Below are 18325 nucleotides of genomic sequence, written 5' to 3' on the forward strand. Positions count from 1 at the left end.
TCAGAAAGAATAAAATACTTAGATTTAACCAAGAATGTGAAAGATCTCTACATAAAAGAACTATAAAGCATTTATGAAAAAATTGAAGACACAGATAAATGAAAAGATATTGTATGTTCATGAATTTAAAAAAATATATTATTAAAATGTCCATGCTTCCTAGAGCAGTCTACAGATTCAATGCAATTTTTTACCAAAATTCAAATACTTTTCACAGAAATAGAAAAAAATCTTAAAATTCATATGGAACCCCAAAAGACCTTAAATAACCAAAGCAATCTTCAGAAAGGTATTCTCAAGAGGTATCACACTTCTTGATTTCAAATTATACTACAAAACTATATTAATCAAAACAGTATGGAACCGTAACTAAAACAGGCATATAGGTCAGTGAGACAGAATGAAGATTCCAGAAATTAACCCACACATCCACAGTCAACTAATTTTCCACAACAGTGACAAGAATACAAAATGGAGAAATGATAGTCTCTTCAATTCACAGTGTTGGGAATACTAAATATCCATATTTGAAAGAATGAAATTGGATCTTTATTTTACATCACACACACACACACACACACACACACACACACACACAACTCAAAATGGATAAAAGATATAAATGTAAGACCTGCAACTATACAACTCCTAAAAGAAAACGTAAGAAATGAGATTTTTGACATTGACCTTGGCAATGATTTTTTAGATATGACACTAAAGGCACAGGCAACAAAGGCAAAAGTAGACAAGCAGACTACAGCAAGCTAAAAAGCTTCTGCACAATAAGAAAACAACCACTACAATGATAAGGCAATGTACAGAATGGGAGATAATATTTTATTCCATATTACTGATAAGGGGTTAATACCCAAAATATATAAAGAACTGAAACAACTCAATAGCAAAATTACAAATTACCTGATATAAAAATGGACAGAGGCCCTAAATAAGACTTATCTCCAAAGAAGACATAAGATGACCAATATGTATATGAAACAGTGTTCAACATCACTAATTATCAGAGAAATACAAATCAAAACTATAATGAGATATAATCATGATCCCTATTACTAAAAAGGAAAAATAAGAAGTATTGGCAAGGATATTGAGAAAACAACCTAGTACACTGTTGATAAGATTGTAAATTGGTATTGCCATTATGGAAAATAATATGGAAGTTCCTCAAAAAACTAAAACTAGAGCTACATATTATCTAACAGTCCCTCCTCTGGATATATATATATATACACCTAAAGGAAATAAAATTAGTATCTCAAAGAGGTATCTGTCTCTGGCCTGGGAGGTTGCAGTGAGCCAAGATCATACCACTGCACTCCAGCCTAGGTGACAGAGTGAGACTCTGTCTCAAAATAAAACAAAACAAAAAACCTCCTCCACAATAATATTCCAAACCCAAATAATTTCACAGGTGAATTGTATTCTACCAAATATTAAAATAATCACTTAAAAATCAAAATTATGTTAACAAAAGCATGATCCATAAAAGAACAAATTTGTAAATTGTAATTAGTCAAAATTAAAATGGTTTGCTGGTTTGCTTTCTTAAAGACACTGTTAAGAAAATGAAAATGACAGGTCACAGACTGAGAGAAAATATTAACAAATTATAAACCCCATAAAGCATTTTATCCAGAACACAGGAAGAACTTTCAAAATCAATAATGAGAAAATAACCCAACTCAAAAACAATATATAAGACTAACAGATTTAAGCAGACATTTCATCAGAGAGGATACTCATATGGCAAATAAGCAACTAAAGAGATACTCAACATTATTAGTCATTAGGAAAATGCAAATGAAAACCACAATGAAATACCACTATACTCCTTTAATAATAGTTAACAAATTAATAATTTCTTTTAAAAAGCGCAAACTAAGTGTTGTCAAGAATGTGGAAAAATTGAGGCTCTCATAAACTGCTGGTGGGAATGTATAATGGTAAAACCACTTTGAAAACAGTTTGACAATTTCTTAAAAAGTTAAATGTATATCTACTATATGATTCAACCATAAATACCTCTACTGGGAAGTATTTACCCAAAAGAAATGAAAGCGTATGTGCATTAAAATATTTGTACATGAATGTTTGTAGCAGTTCTATTTATAATGGGCAAAAATTGTAAACAACCCAATGTATGTAAAAAATGACTGGATAAACAAACTGTGGTATATCCGTACAATGAAATAAAAAGGATTGAGCTGTTTATATACACTTAACCTGAATGAATCTCAAAATAATCCTTCTGAATGAAGGAAGTCAGTCAAAGGAGTACCTCCTGGATGATTTCATTTATATGACAATCTAGGAAATGCAAACTAAGGTATAGTGACAGAAAGCAGATCAGATGTTTGGGGGATAGAGAAGAACAGGAAGAAGCAAGAGTTTAGATTACAAAGGGGCATGAGGAAACTCTTGGGGATGACTAACGTGTTCACTATCTTGATTGCGGTGATAATTTCATGGATGTGTATACATGTCAAAACCATCAATTTGAATAGTTTAAATATGTGTAGTTTATTTAAAGTCAGTTATACTTCAGTAAAGGCGTTAAATTAAGTGACAGAGCAAGCTATGGACTATGGTCATTCCCATGCCACAACTCAAGAAGGTGAAATAAAACTCTCTAGAAAAATCTAGAAATTTTTATTAAGGCAATATTTGAAATTGTAACATGGCTAAAATAATGCCATCTCTCAAATATTCTCTGAAAATGCCTTCAAACTCTCTAAGATAAGCCACTCACTCACAGGCAGATGGCATTTAACCTAACATGCAAATACTCCTTCAACATCCTTTTATACCTACAATAGGCATTGAAATTGATAGAACCTCAGAGATATATGCCCAGGAATCTCAGGAATTCAAAATGAATAATAAATAAATAAATGCCTAGTTTGGGATACATCGGTTTGTATTTAGAAAGTGAACAGAAAGTCTCCTGTCTTCTCTCTCCGACGCACTGGGTTCACTCTGAAGTATAATGCAGCAGGCCAGGTGGGGCCACAGATACGCTATCTCCCTAGAGTAAGTCACCAGTTTTAATCTGCATAGTCAACAGTGAGTTTTTGCTTGGAAAACAGATATAAATGGGAAAATTCCAAACTATTCCACATCAGCAAGTGCAATTTAACACTGCTGCAATCTGTCTAAAAATCTGTTAATTTAAGTGCATGGGGTAGTCTCTGCCAGTTCTCTCCCCCGCCTTTTTTTTTTTTTTTTTTTTAACACAATGTAATTCTGAAGAACTGCATTCTGAAGTTCCCCTGAACTATAACTTACTGTATATTCTCTGCTTTATTTAAGCCATATCTCTTGGTTATTTAAACAATACAAATTGAAATATAACATAAATGAACTATACAACTAAATAGCCAAGATTTTAGTAAGGTTAAAAAAGAAATAGTGCATCGGTTACCTGAATGTTAGGATATTTCCTTGGCTTAGTATTGTCATGAATCAGCTAAGAATTTTTGTATATACAAAGGATCACAGGCAGATGGCATTTAACCTAACATGCAAATAGCCCTTCAACCTCTTTTTATACCTACAGTAGGCATTGAAACTGATAACGCCTCAGAGATATATGCCCAGGAATCTCAGGAATTCAAAATGAATAATAAGTAAATAAATGCCTGGTTTGGGATATGTCAGTTTATATTCAGAAAGAAAAGATAATGGTTCCATAAAATGTGGTTATGAAACTTGCTATTCACTTAGAGATATCCAGTGCTCTGTCAGTAAGTGCTTAATAAATTGCTTGTAGGAAAGGAGGCAATTTCTGTGGTGTAAATACTTCCACCATGGTTGATTTTCAGCTGATTTAACTGAATGCGAAGCTCAGAAGAGAAATGCACAATCAGCTCTCCTGAGCTTGATGACCAGCTGATACAAGCACCCCACTAGAAATATCTCATGTGTGACTACGGCTAACTCCAATCCTACAATGGAAATAAACTGAATTTCTAGGATATGTTTGTGTGTTTTATTCAACTCCAAGTCTTCATCTCTGAAGTTTTCTTTTAACTTGTGATAATAAATTTCCATCTGAAAAAAAATGATATTTAGGACATAGGAGACATAACTCAACATCAAGGATTTGAAATATCTTTAGATCAAGGTATTCAATTAATTTCCTTGTTTCTTTTTAAACAGGAATCTTTAACTGTTCAAACTTAATTCAAATTAAGTGCTTATTGTGAGTTCCCCAAAAACTGAAAAGAAAAGTAAACAAACAAGACACAATATTTTAATACTGATCTTAGACAAAAGTTAACCTAAGGCAACTTGTTAGTAAAGGGCAGGATGGTTATGATAAAGTCAAACATCTCCCATTGCAGAACTTGTGTGCCCCACTTTTAAGTAGATGTGTGGGTCTATGTTTGATTTGTGTTTGGGGGAGTGTTGTTTTGCAATAATAGGAATTAATAAGGAGAAAGCAAAAGCCATCTTTTTGTGGTGTTTTCCACAAAGAGAGACTTTCTTCAAAGCTTTTTAAGGAAAACTAACAGAAGGAAATGAACTTATCAAACTAGAAGTTCAACAAAAGGGGAGAACACAAGAGTAACAGCAGCTCCAGCATTTCAACGCAACTGTAGCAAAGAAATAATAAAAGGAGTAACAAAAGAGCAGACATATACCCAAGTTCTGAGTCTGACTGCAGCTGGAGCACTGAGGGGTCTGTGTCCCACTGCAGGGTCCTAATTGTGCAGCACAAAGGAAAAAGAACACAGAGAATTAACAAAAGGGGAGGGCAACAAACCAAACCAAACTATGTCATTCATCAAGGCAAGAGCATATACAATACATACACAGAACATGTCCCCCCTCCATCCCCTCCATCCCCAGTGACTATCAAACAACAAGAGAAAGCGAGGAGCCATCCTCTCCTGCAAACATCTGTTTAATATCGGGAGCTATGACTGCTTTCATGAAGGAAAGTTGACACCAAGTGTTCAAACTCCACACACACCCCCACCCTTTGTTTTGTTTCGTATTGAGGCTTCATTGATTTGAGCAAGTAACCCACTGCATGTATCTCTGACACCCCAAAGCCCATCCACATCTGGGAACTCCAAGCATCTTCTATGTGGTGAAAAGAACTAAACGCATGGGTGCAAATGGGTCAGGGCAGGGGTATGACTGCAGGACTTGGTGAATAACTGGCTTCCTTGGATTAGATACTACAAATATAATGCATTAGATTTCGAGACTCAAGGATATTTTTATGCTTGTTTATATATTGCACCCCAAGATGGTCACTAACAATATCATTGCTCTCTAAGATGTCAGGGATTGCTTATATCTTATATTTTTTAAACATTGCATAAACAATAGCACAAAGTATCAATAGTTACCAAAGCATCCAATTTCCCTTGCTGTTTCTCCTTGAAAATAAGAGGGGATAAATGGCTCTTCTATAAACACAGCACATGCCAGGACCTTTCTCAGCCAGGCTCTTTAAATATCCTGCACAGAACTGGTTACAGGTGAATCAGGCATGAGGTTATCTCAGAGGCAACTAATGGACAGCACAAACTTTGGGATCAGGCATCTGTGATTCAAATCTTGCCTCTGTCACTTACCAGCTGTGTGACATTGAGCATGCTGTTTAGTAAGTTCTCAGCCGCTGCATCCCTTTGTTTACTCTGTGGCCTACAGAGCAGTAGCATCAGCATCTCTTTGGAGTTTGTTGGAAATGCAGAAACTCACATCCCACCCCAGACTTAGTGACTCCATATTACAGTTTAACACGTTCCCCAGGTGATCCACAGGCACCCTAAATTTGAGAAGCCCTGCTCGGTTTCCTTGTCTGTCAATACTTACTGTAGCTTATATGATAACTTATGAACTGGCCTACAGTGATCTTCCAAACTTCTCTCTAACCATTCATTCACTCACATTATGTCAACTCTGCATACTCCTTAATGTTCTTCCCTTAAACATCTGCATGGCTCATGACTTTGCTTCTTTTGTGTCTTGGCTCAAATGTCACCTCCTCAAAGAGGCTCCCCTGCTTCACTACCTGATCTCAAGTAGCACTTCCTTACTACTCTTCATTTCCTTCCTTTCCCCTACTTTATTTCCTTCATAGCATTCATCTTTACCTATGATTTTCTTGTATATCACCTTATTTATTTTTGTTTGTTGTCTGACTTTGGACTTAAGCTTCATAATGGCAGGGGTGGCTACATCTCTAGAATATAGGGATATGCCTAGAACTGTATCTCACATATGTGCTTATGTAATACGATATTTATTGAATGAATGAATATTTTGCTGGTTTTCTACAAGGATTAAATGCAAGTATACCTATAAAGCACATAGTAACCATATGATAAACAGCAGCTGCTTTTACTACTGCCACAACAACTCTACCTACTCTTAAGGTTTCTTTGAGTCAATGCTTGACCTATTTGACAGATCGCACATTAACCCCTCCTGCAGAAGTAGCAGATTATGGATTCACAGCTTCCCTTCTATGCTCTGGCTGTGCTCTTTTTTTTTTTTTACATAAAACCTCTGAAAGATTAAAGCTGAAGTCCATTGAGACACTAACTGGCCTGTGTTTCTTAGACCAGCGCTTCTCAAATTTTAATGCACATACAGATACCCGGGAATATTGCTAAAATGCAGAGTCTGACTTAGTAGGTGTGGGGGTGGCCCGAGACTCTGCATTTCAAACAAGCACCAGGAGATACAGATGTTGCTGCTCTGTGGAACACACTTTGAGTAACAATGACTTGACTTAGATAAGTGGTTCTCAAACTTTCATGTTCATCAGAATGACCTGGAGGGCTTTAATAAGCTGATACGCAACCCTAGAAATTCTGATTCAGTAGATCTGGAGTGGGGCCCTAGAATTTGTAGTTCTAACAAGTTTCCAGGTGATGTTTACAGGGCTAACCATGGGACCACCTTTGGAGAATGACAGAGCTAGACTATTGCTTTCAGTAGTCAGCATGCAGAAAGCATCACTGATGCTCAAATACATCAGCATCTAAACTTCTGATTTGCTCAAGCCTGGCCTCAGGCCCAGGACACCCCTAGACCAATTAAGCCAGAATGTCTGGGGTGGGACCCAGGCATCTGTAGTTTTTTAAAGCTTTCCAGGTGATTCTAACGTGCAGCTAGGGGTGAGAACCCATGCTCTGAATTCATTCTCTGCTGAAGAAAATTAGCCCTTCTTGCTTCTGGGCACTGATTCTTTAATCTCAGTTCAAATTGTGAAAGTAATGGAATATGTTAACATAATTCATACTTGCTGTTCACATATCTCTGGGGGTCAAATTTAAGAGCATTTCTTCTGCTATAGACAAAAGAGCAGACTCTGGCTCTTGCTGATTGTAAGAAGCTTTCCTTGCAAGGAGTGGGATGAGCTGTTTGACCTCCATTTTCCTTGAGGTTTCTGATGGGCTGATCTTTGGTGACATTTTCCACTTCTCCCAGCAGCTCCCCAATGGTCTGGCTCTTCTGATACGTATTGGACAGATCACCTGAACTCACTATGCCCTTAAGAAGTATAAATAGTGATTCTATCAGAATCATCCACTTAAAAAGTCCACAGATTAGTACTGGGGAGTTTGCATTTACTTGGCCAGAAAAACAAAGGTAGGAATGTGACACTACAACAGCCTTGCCTCCTGGCACACCTATGTTATTCAGGAACAGAAATCATAGTTATCGTCAGTAACAAGCTGTGTGGGGTAAGGCGTGAAGCCAAGGATGCTATCAAATGTGCCAGTTGTATTATCTTTTCATTTTTCCCATTATTATCTGTGGGGTGGTTCCTCTCAAGAATATGTAAATATGCAAATTTTTTGAAAGGAACTTAAGGCCAATATGCAAAATGGGCAAAGGTTGTTTGTGTTTCCAGGAATAGCCTAGAAATATGTATTAAACATTTGCGGAATTCCTTCTGTGTAAACCATGGAGGACAGCTTCCCTGCAGATGGCAGCATTTTAGAGAAGACCATGCCTGGCCCCAGGTGGGAGGTCTGTGTCCTGGATATGGCTTCACTGTGTCATCAGGCAAATCTCCTTTTGTTCCCAGCAAATGAGGGTGCAGGCATCGAGGCCCTTTAACATTCTTCTCTGTCTGATATTTTAAAATCTAGGATGATTATTCAACTGCCTTTTAACTTTCTCTTCTCCTGTTAGAATAATTTATTTAACCAATGGGCAGAGATCTTATTTTCCAGCCATTTTATCAAGTAATTGTATCCCTGAAAACAAAATGATGGTGATATAGAAATCACCCTGTATACTATAATAGTTCTATTTTTTATTCATTTCTGGAATGGCTGAATCAATGCATGCAGAGGAGAAAAGATTTTGATAGGAACATTCATTCGCTTATTCAAATAACATCTATTAAGAACATAAAATACAAAATACTGTAACAGAGGGTTGAAAAAATGTTCAAGGAACTTAGAATTATTATGAGGAGATAAAACATATATAAATATGCCTGGCGCGGTAGCTCACGCCTGTAAGCCCAGCACTTTGGGAGGCCGAGGCAGGCAGATTGCTCAAGTCCAAGAGTTCAAGACCAGCCTGGGCGACAGGGCGAAACCCTGCATCTTCAAAAAATACAGAAATTAGCCAGGTATGGTGGTGCTCGCTTGTGTTCACAGCTACTCAGGAGGCTGAGGTGGGAGGATAGCTTGAGCCTAGGAAGCAGAGGCTGCAGTGAGCTGAGATCATGCCACTGCACTCCAGCCTGGGTGACAGAGTAAGACCCTGTCTCAAAAAAAAAAAAAAAAAAAAAAAAAAGCCAAAACATATATATATATAGTTTAGTAGAACAAGACTGAAGGCAAAACTTGCCATATTCTATTTGACCTGGTCTTGGAGGAGGGGGTAGGATTTAGGCCTAAATTCATTTTCCTCAGTGCTTAGTTTATTGGACTTAAGTGGCTGAGTTAGTCCACTAGGTCTTATAAGACTGTTATATTTTATATGCCAACTTAGCAATATGTTGTGAAAACAATAATAACCAGGCAGACAAATATATAAGCCTGACAAAGTCTTATCTCCTTGAAGCCCAGCTTCCTGGGAAGCCAGATGTCCAGCAGTATCTTTGGGACTAGAGTAGGTGATGTTGAATGTTTAACTATGACAGCTTCCCCTACCCTGCAGTACCACATGTATGCTGAGGGACATGGAACTTGCACTTAAGAATTTTACATTTTGGTAAAAGAAATGAGACATATGAATATTTATGCCTAATAATATACCGCTAACATCTACAAGGAAGAAAGTAGCTCTCATCACTTGCTCAGAGACTGGCACAGTTTAAAGTTTGAATAAATATGAGCTGAAAATATTAATAAATGCCATAAGAAAGACAGATTAAGAACAGTGATCGTTATAATTTCCCTTCACTTAGTGTTTGCTGCGTGCCAGCCAGCCAGGCATTTAACTGCACTTTCATCATCCTTTGGAAGTCACAGCAGGGAGACACACTTCCACTGAAAAGATTAGAGATTCCATTTGACCTGGTCTTGGAGGAGGGGGTAGGATATGGGCTTAAATTCATTTTCCTCAGTGCTTAGCTTATTGGACTTAGGTGGCTGAGTTAGTCCACTAGGTCTTATAAGACTGCTGTATTTTAGATGCCAACTTAGCAATTTGTTGTGAGAACAATAATAACCAGGCAGACAAATATATAAGCCTGACAAAGTCTTCTCTCCTTGAAGCCCAGCTTCCTGGGAAGCCAGATGTCCAGCAGTATCTTTGGGACTAGAGCAGGTGATGCTGAATGTTTAACTACCACAGCTTCCCCTGCCCTACCCCACCATGACCTCATCTCTCCCCAAGACCAGACATCATCCTCACTGCTACCCAAGTCTCCCCTTTCTGGAATTCCTGGGATAACCAACCTAGCCCTTGTTGTTTGATACAATCTTTCTTTAACTCTACCAATTAAATTTCTGTCTAGTATTCCCCGCTGGGGAACCATCCTGGTGTTGTTTGTTTGCTTATTTTTATGAGTTGCATTCGGCTGCTCTGATTAGTTTCAACTGATTTCTTAGGTTAACTTTCTGAGGGTCTGTGTAAGTGGGATCTCTGATCTCTCTTTCATAGGAGCCCTGTTATGTGTTCAGAGGCCACTGTTACGGTTCTATGGTCCCAGGGTTGGATTGGGTGTTTTGGACATGCCAATTAAGGTCACATTTCCTAACTTCGTTTCAAAATACAGAAGCTTCCCAACATGGAAAATAATCACTCACTTATTTAACCTTGAACATATCAAAAACATTGTAGCCTCTGGCATCTTATCCAAAAATGCCTACCATGTAGTGGTTAATTTATAATTTGTGGGTCAATTTGTTTTTCAATATTTTTTAAAAAGAATAGACAAATATCAAAATTCTTCAAACTAGCAGTAACCTACCAAGAGACAAGCAGAATTTCGTATTTTAAGCCTTGTACCAATTCATTACTTTCTAATTTCTTATAAGATTCCCCTTTCATTGGCTCAATTTTATTTGCTCAGCTTCAGTTTATGAGACAGAAGTGAAAATTTTAAAAAGTCCTTGGCCATCTGTTGAAAGTGTAACTTAGGAGTGAAAGACATAATGTCTGTGTTGCATAGACCTTGCACTCTGATGAGTGGTTAATTTCTTCCTGTTCAGCTTTTACCAACAAGCAAGTTGGTGGTTTCCATTCTTCTTTCCATCTTTATTAGACCTCAGAGCAGAAAGCCTTAGAATTATTTCTTAAAGAGTGTTTTTGTTCTTACCTTTTCTAGTCTTTGGCTATAAGAAAGAGATGTTCAATTAATATTTGGAAGGCAGTATTTAACAAATCTCTCATTTATAATGCTGACACTCAGTGTGGCTAAGGCACTCTCATACACTGTTGGCAGCATTTAAATTAGTAAAGTTCTTTGGGAAGTAATATGCCAATATGTGGCAGGAACCATAAAAAATAGAATTACTCCTGCACTAGTTTTGCTCCCAGGAACTCAGCCTATGAAAATAAAACAGCATCAATAATAATAATAATAACAAAAAATGATAATGATGACGACAACCACCTCCAAATCATCAAATCCCATGGTCAGTTCTTGTTCCTTAACTTTGCTCTCTCTCATTTTGGTCACTATTGGCTCCTTCTTGGCATAGTCTTTAGTCTTTTTTTAGTTTTCTTGGCCCTGAAAATCTTATTTCTTTTCCTCCCTCTCTCACTGTGTTTTTGGCAGTACCCTTGCTCTTTCCATTCCAATAAAGACAGGCATTCTCCAACCAGGATTCTGTCTTCTCCTCTCACCTCTCTGTCCTCTAACCCCAGGCAATCACATAGGTGACCATATATCTTCTGCAAAATAACCCCGAAGTCCTCATTACCATTGAGTTCTTCTCTGAGTATGCATATTTGAGAGCTGTAACTACACAACAACATTTCCTTAGATTCAAATTAAATCTGTCAGTTTACTTGTTCTTTAGAAGTAAGAAGAATCTTTATATTCCTTGAAGGTCTAGTGTAGTATCTGATAGACAATAAATTCTCAATTGTTTACTGAATGACTTGATGAATGAATGAACAAATGGATATTCTTTACCTGGATTTTCTGTAGATGAGCGTGATGTGTGAGGGCAAGTTGATTCCAAAAGAAACAGTTTTTACTTTTTATTAAAAAATGAAATAATAAATCAGGGCATGTCTGCCTAACTCCCTTAATATCCATCAAAGCACTTAGGGAAAACTCAGTCTTACTCAGTGTGATGTCACTACATGGTCGCAGGAGAGTTTTCAGACTCACTTCCACACTGAAGAAGGAAAGCATATCTTATCTAATAAAAATGGTGACCACTGGCCGGGCATGATGGCCCAGCACTTTGGGAGGCCGAGGCAGGAGGATCACTTGAGACCAGGAGTTCATGACCAGTTCGGGCAACATAACGAGACCCTGTCTCTATGAACATTATTATTTTTTAAATGCTCAACATATTGCTGATTTGTGGTAAAAAACAAAAGCAGGCCAGCCATCTTCTCTTAGTAACTTTAATTAGTCCCTGAAGCAACTGCACTGGAACTCAAATTTTCATGTTCTTTCTTTTCTAAGATGGAGAGAAAGCTCAAAGCCAGAATACAGAGCTTTCCTGAGTCCCACAGTTTCTCTGAACTCTTGTTCCACATGTCTTCTCTGTCAAGCAAATCACTAGTGACTAATCAGTCAGTGAAAACAGTTTGGGATTATGTAAGCATAGTACCAAACAGAAAATATCTAGTCAATGCCATCGCTAAATATCTAATTTTTAAAATGCCGTTTCCAAAAGTAATACACGAAATAATAAGGACATATTAAAATCCATCATATCACTCAATCTGTCACATTCATTAAAGTGATGTTAATTAAGAAAGGATGGAATTTAAATAATGAGTTAATGTTTTACTTCCTGACCTCAATTTTTTCCTTACTTAGGACAGGCAATGATGATAAAGATTTTCTGATGTCAGAAATAAAAGTGGAACAGTGAAATACATACTTACATCAGGCTCTTTTTAAAAAGCATTTTTCTTAATTTATGGTGGGAGAATTTTCCATCTGTTGTCTAACACCTGAGCCCTAACATGGAGCTCCAAAGCGAGCCACACTAAGCCACATGGGAAGTCCATCTGAGCTGGATTCAATAAGAAATGTAGGACTTCCCATCATAGAACAAGAGCATGTTTTCCCAAAATCTTACACAGAAGTCCTGCTGTCAAGCAAGCAGTTTCTCTAGAAGAAAGCTCAGCTACCCCTTCCTAAAATAGATGCTTACTGTGTTACTATAACCATATGGGTACATACAGTACACTTTGCCTGAAGATAATGACATCAAAAAATTTGAACTTATGCTGCTGCATAAAGGAAAACCGTATAGTGTAAATCTTATTTTAATTTACAAAGAGACTGACTTTTAACCAACCTTGAATTAGCGACTTCAGTCTCCCCAAAGTCCAATTAGCTGGTAGTATCCTGTCAATCTCTCTTTATATAGTGATACTTTAAAATTTTTTTGTATAAGCAAAATTTTAATAGTCTTATTAAATTTTCCCCATAGTCTTGTATTATTTATTATGTTTTTCACCTTTACTAATACTTCCTTTATGCCTTCCCTTTAGCCTTCGATTTATCAGAGCATCTTGGAAGATGATGCTGGTTTTACCCAAATGGGTCAAGAGAGGTTTATGTAGTTCCAAAGAATTCTGCAGAATCCAACTGTGGATAAAGATGAAGGTCCTAAGGATTTCCTTTGAGTACTATGCCCACGTGGCCCCAGAACACATTTTTCTTTCCTGAAGTCACTAAAAAAAAAAAAAAAAAAAAAAAAGGGGTACCTACATGCAGACAGGACAAGTTGCCCACAACAAATTATTGTAGCCCAAAAACAAGAATCTAAATTTTACCAAAGCTTTCTGTCAATAAGAAACTGAATAGTAATTATATGGAGGTCCAGTATTCAAGCTGAAGAGAGAACACTGAAGAAATCTGTCCCTTTGTCCCTTCTAATCTGAAATACACATGCAGCTGAAAGCCTAAGTGACTTTTAATCCATTCCCTTTGTACCATCATTCTCCTGTGACGTGCTTTAGAAGACATTTCTCCATCTGCTGCATTTGTGGTACCCTTGGCAGGGGCCTCACCTCCCTAGAGAAAAAACTACAAATATTAGGGTTTTGGGTTAAGAAATGCTGCTAATTGTGAGCACAGGCATCAATTTTAAATACTTCGGGATTTTATTGGGGTCAATTGGGGAAATGTGAAGATAGTGTTGATACTAGATAAGGTAAAAATACATTGAAATATAAAAATACAGATACTTGATTGGAAAAGCAGGTTCAACAGTTTTCACAGTAAGATGTCACTTATCATTATACATGATGACATACATATTATATAAAAGAATAAGCACTAAGGTGCTAAGAGTGCTGATCTCTGGTGGTGGAAACATGATGTTTTTATTTTGTTATTTTTGCTCATTTATATTTTCTAGTTGTACAAAATGCACAGGTGTTGTTTCCATAATAGTAAGAGATTTTTAGGCTGGGCAGAATGGGTCCTGCCTGTAATCTCAGCACTTTGGGAGGGAGAGGCAGGAGGATCCCACCACTTTAGGATGGAGACAGAGGAGAATCACTTGAGGCCAGAAGTTCAAGACCAGCCTGGGAAATATAGCAAGCCCTTGTCTCTACAAAAAAAAAAAAAAATGAAATTAATTGGGTGTGGTGGTATGCACCTGTTCTCCTAGTTACACAGGAAGCTATAGTGGGAGAATAGCTTGATCCCAGGAATTTGAGGCTTCAGTGAGCTAAGATTGTGCCACCACTCCCGGCTGGGTGACAGAGAGACTTTGTCTTAAAAAAAAAAAAAAAGAAAAGAAAAGATTTTAAAAATAAAATGTTGGAGGAAGGCTTGAATGTCTTGATTGATTGAAAAGTAGAACTTGCTGGGCACGGTGGTTCAAGCCTGTAATCCCAGCACTTTGGGAGGCCGAGACGGGCGGATCACAAGGTCAGGAGATCGAGACCATCCTGGCTAATGCAGTGAAATCCCGTCTCTACTAAAAAAATACAAAAAATTAGCCGGGCGTAGTGGCGGGTGCCTGTAGTCCCAGTTACTCGGGAGGCTGAGGCAGGAGAATGGCATAAACCCGGGAGGCGGAGCTTGCAGTGAGCCGAGATCCGGCCACTGCACTCCAGCCTGGGCAACAGAGCGAGACTCAGTCTCAAAAAAAAAAAAAAGAAAAGTAGAACTTAATGATGGTGTTAAGACCAAAGATGGTAAAAAAAAAAAAAAAAAGAAAAAAAAAACAAAGACAAAAATTAATTATTTTACTACCCTCCATGGCACTTCTCATCAAAGACAAACATCAGAAACCTCCCCTTCAGACTATTTTGTTAAGTATGTTATGCAACGGGTGTTATTATTGTGACAGGAGATTGCACAGTATGTTATCATGTTGAGAGATTTTTTTTTTTTTTTTGAGACGGAATCTCGCTGTGTCTCCCAGACTGGAGTGCAGTGGCACCATCTCGGCTCACTGCAAGCTCCACCTCCTGGGTTCACCCCATTCTCCTGCCTCAGCCTCCTGAGTAGCTGAGACTACAGGTGCCTGCCACCACGTCCAGCTAATTTTTTGTATTTTTAGTAGAGACAGGGTTTCACTGTGTTAGCCAGGATGGTCTCGATCTCCTGACCTCATGATCCACCTGCCTCGGCCTCCCAAAGTGCTGGGATTACAGGCGTGAGCCACCGCGCCCGGCCGAGAGATGTTTTAACTTTGAAAACATTTTCAAAGTTTCTTTCCATTTGGGACAGGTTTTAGCCTATACCGTGGTGTCCAGCTGAACTTTATGAGGTCACTACACTTTCCTAGATTTTTGCAGGCCAGTACACCTTCTAGTTCAGCTCTGTCATTGAGAACCCTAAGGAATTACAACTAAACATGAGAAAATTCCTAGTGCGAAGTCCCCTGTGAGCCATCCATGTGAATGAGAAGAATAAATGTTGGCGGAATGATTTTCACTTAGATCAATTCACTCTGGTTGTTATCTGAAGGTTAGTGAGTAAGGAGTGGGCAACCCAGAATGTGGTCTATAGGGGCAAAGATTGCAATCTGTCCTTTGCCTTGTCATGTTTAATAATTTTATATAATTACTTTGGATAAAGATACAGGCAATGCTTACTAAAATTGAAAATTATACCAACATGTTCTACGAGAGGATCTAAAAAGATTTTTCGCCATCAGAAAAATGGCTAAATTAAAATGTGAAAAAATTATAATAATTGCTAAAACTCACATATAGTTCGTATACACCAGCCTCCTTTCTGAGTACTTTATAGAGTATTACTTTGTATAATCCTCACAATAACCTTATGCAGTAGGTTGTGTATCACTCATATCAACTACTGTTAGAGATTATGTAGCATAGAGGTATACGTTGCGGAAACTTGAATCAACCTGCCTAGGTAAAAACCTAGCACTGTAGCAAAACAACACTCTGTATGAACTTGAGAAAATTACTTATTCTCTCTGCGCATCTCAGTGTCCTCATCGGTAAAAAGCAGAATTTTTTTATTTATTTATTTTTTTTGAGACAGAGTGTTGCTCTGTTGCTGAGGCTGGAGTGCAGTGGCACGATCTTGGCTCACGGCAAGCTCCACCTCCTGGGTTCATGCCATTGTCCTGCCTCAGCCTCCCAAGTAGCTGGGACTACAGGCATCCACCACCACGCCTGGCTAATTTTTTGTATTTTTAGTAGAGATGGGGTTTCACCATGTTAGCCAGGATGGTCTCCATCTCCTGACCTCATGATCCGCCTGCCTCAACCTCCCAAAGTGCTGGGATTACAGGTGTGAATCACCACGCCCGGCTGACAAACTTTTTTTTCAAATCTTGGATGCTATGTTGCCCAGGCTTTTCTTGAACTCTTAGCCTCAAGCAATCCTCCTGCCTCAGACTCCCAAGTAGCTGGTATTACAGTTCTGAGCTACCACACCTCACTCAACAAACATTTATCAAATACCTACTACAGGGGTATCACTTAGTTCCTACTTTCAAGGAATTCACCACTTTCTGAGGATGAGTGACATGTTCAACTAAACAAAAGCCATTTTTCAGGGCTATAAAGTGCTAATGCTTCACTCTTATGTATAAAAAGCGTAAGCTGTTTCAGATAAATATTCTTTACCGTATTGAGAAAATATTTTGTATTACTAGTTTACTACATTTTAAAATACAGGAATAAGTGTTTAAATGTCTTAAGTATAATTTAAGTACATGTTGCAATGATTATTTTTCCTTCTTTGACCTTTTTGTATGCTAAATTATATAGTAAGACATTTTCCTATACTAAAATAACCTTGCATTTTTGAAACAATACTAATTAACCATAGCATAGTATCCTCTTAATATGTTGGATTCCAGTTGCTTACAGTATATCAAAGATTTTTTTCATTTATGTTTATAAGTAAAACTAACCCTTCAAACTAACCTTTTCTACAAGCTTTTAAAATCCAAGAGCTTGTTGCTTGCCAATATAATTAACTAGCAATGATTAATTGATTCTACCAAAACTGATCAGGAGATAGAAGATAAAACCACAAATATAAGTTGTAAATGAGAAATGGGATATAACGATGGAAGCATAAATTGCAAAACAAATTGTGACACTTTAAGTGAAATTTTAAAATTAAATCATTAGCATAACTGAAAACATATATTTCTACTCTCTACCCATTTTTTAAAATTTTCTCAAGTGCTCTTAAAAATCAGTAAGAGGTGGCTGAGTGCAGTGGCTCTCGCCTCTAATCCCAGCACTTTGGGAGGCCAAAGCAAAAGGATTGCTTAAGGCCAGGAATTCCAGACCAGCCTGGGCAACATAGCGAGACTCCATCTCTACAAAAAGTAAAAATAAAAATTAGCTGTGCATGGTGGTGCATGGCTGTAGTCCCAGCTACTCAGGAGGCTGAGGCAGGAGGATTTCTTGAGCCCAGGAGTTTGAGGTTACAGTGAGCTATAATTGCACCACTGTACTCCAACCTGGGCAATGGAGCAAGATGGTCTCTTTAAAATTTAAAAAAAAAAAAAAAATCAGTAAGAGGGATTTTTGTTATACTTTTTTAAAAGCACTATTTTAACTTCTTCTCTATAATAAAGTACATTGAGTATGCCAATTTGCAGATTAACTAGTTACAAGGATTATAAGAAATGTCTGCTAATTTTGGCTTTCTAAAGAAAATTTTAGCTTTGGTTTGAAATTTTGGCAAATGAATGAGAGAATTTATATGTGCCTTTAGCTATGGCCAGATGTGTTAATTTAATTCTTGTTATCTTCTGAAAGATTTTCCATTTTTTGAAGAGTTCAAATTCCACACAAATAGGCAAATTTATGAGCATAGAGTTATATTCTTAAGAATTACAGAACTATTTTCCCAGTCTCCTGTTTTATGAAGTGTTAAAGTTAATATAAATTGATTTCAAAGATGTGTCTTCTACATAAAAAGACATTCAAAGTGGAATTTTAAAAAACTGAAATATAACATTCTCCTGCAATTTAACCTCATATTTATTTTATTAAAGAAAAAACATAAATTTGTGTGGAATTTTCCTAAGTTCAAAACAAGGGCAGAATTTACTAAGCCATTCCTAATGTGTTCTCCTAAAGCAAACTTTGTGCTTAGTTTTTCTGAAAGCTATCATGTTTCAGTGCAAATTTTCTTGCATTTCTATGAAACCTGCACTTTGCAAGAGATTTATTTACTGACTTCTAGGTACTCAATCTTGCAAGAACTTTCCTATAAAAAATT

The 18325-nt window shown here is 37.4% G+C and overlaps 1 protein-coding gene across 14 annotated transcripts in view; it reads right to left on the reverse strand.

Annotated features, from left to right (window-relative positions):
* DYNC1I1 (dynein cytoplasmic 1 intermediate chain 1) overlaps window positions 1-18325 on the reverse strand; it is a 318746-nt gene that overhangs the window by 257342 nt on the left and 43079 nt on the right. For 9 of the 14 annotated variants that reach the window (XM_045388826.3, XM_005550165.5, XM_074035472.1 and 6 more), the window contains one exon: window positions 4662-4721. The exons of the other annotated variants lie outside the window; for them this stretch is intronic. In XM_045388826.3, coding sequence (XP_045244761.1) covers window positions 4662-4721 — 60 coding nt within the window. The remainder of the gene's footprint in view (window positions 1-4661; window positions 4722-18325) is intronic. 14 annotated transcript variants of the gene reach the window in all.

Source organism: Macaca fascicularis, chromosome 3 (assembly GCF_037993035.2).
Source record: "Macaca fascicularis isolate 582-1 chromosome 3, T2T-MFA8v1.1".
Classification (NCBI taxonomy): domain Eukaryota; kingdom Metazoa; phylum Chordata; class Mammalia; order Primates; family Cercopithecidae; genus Macaca; species Macaca fascicularis.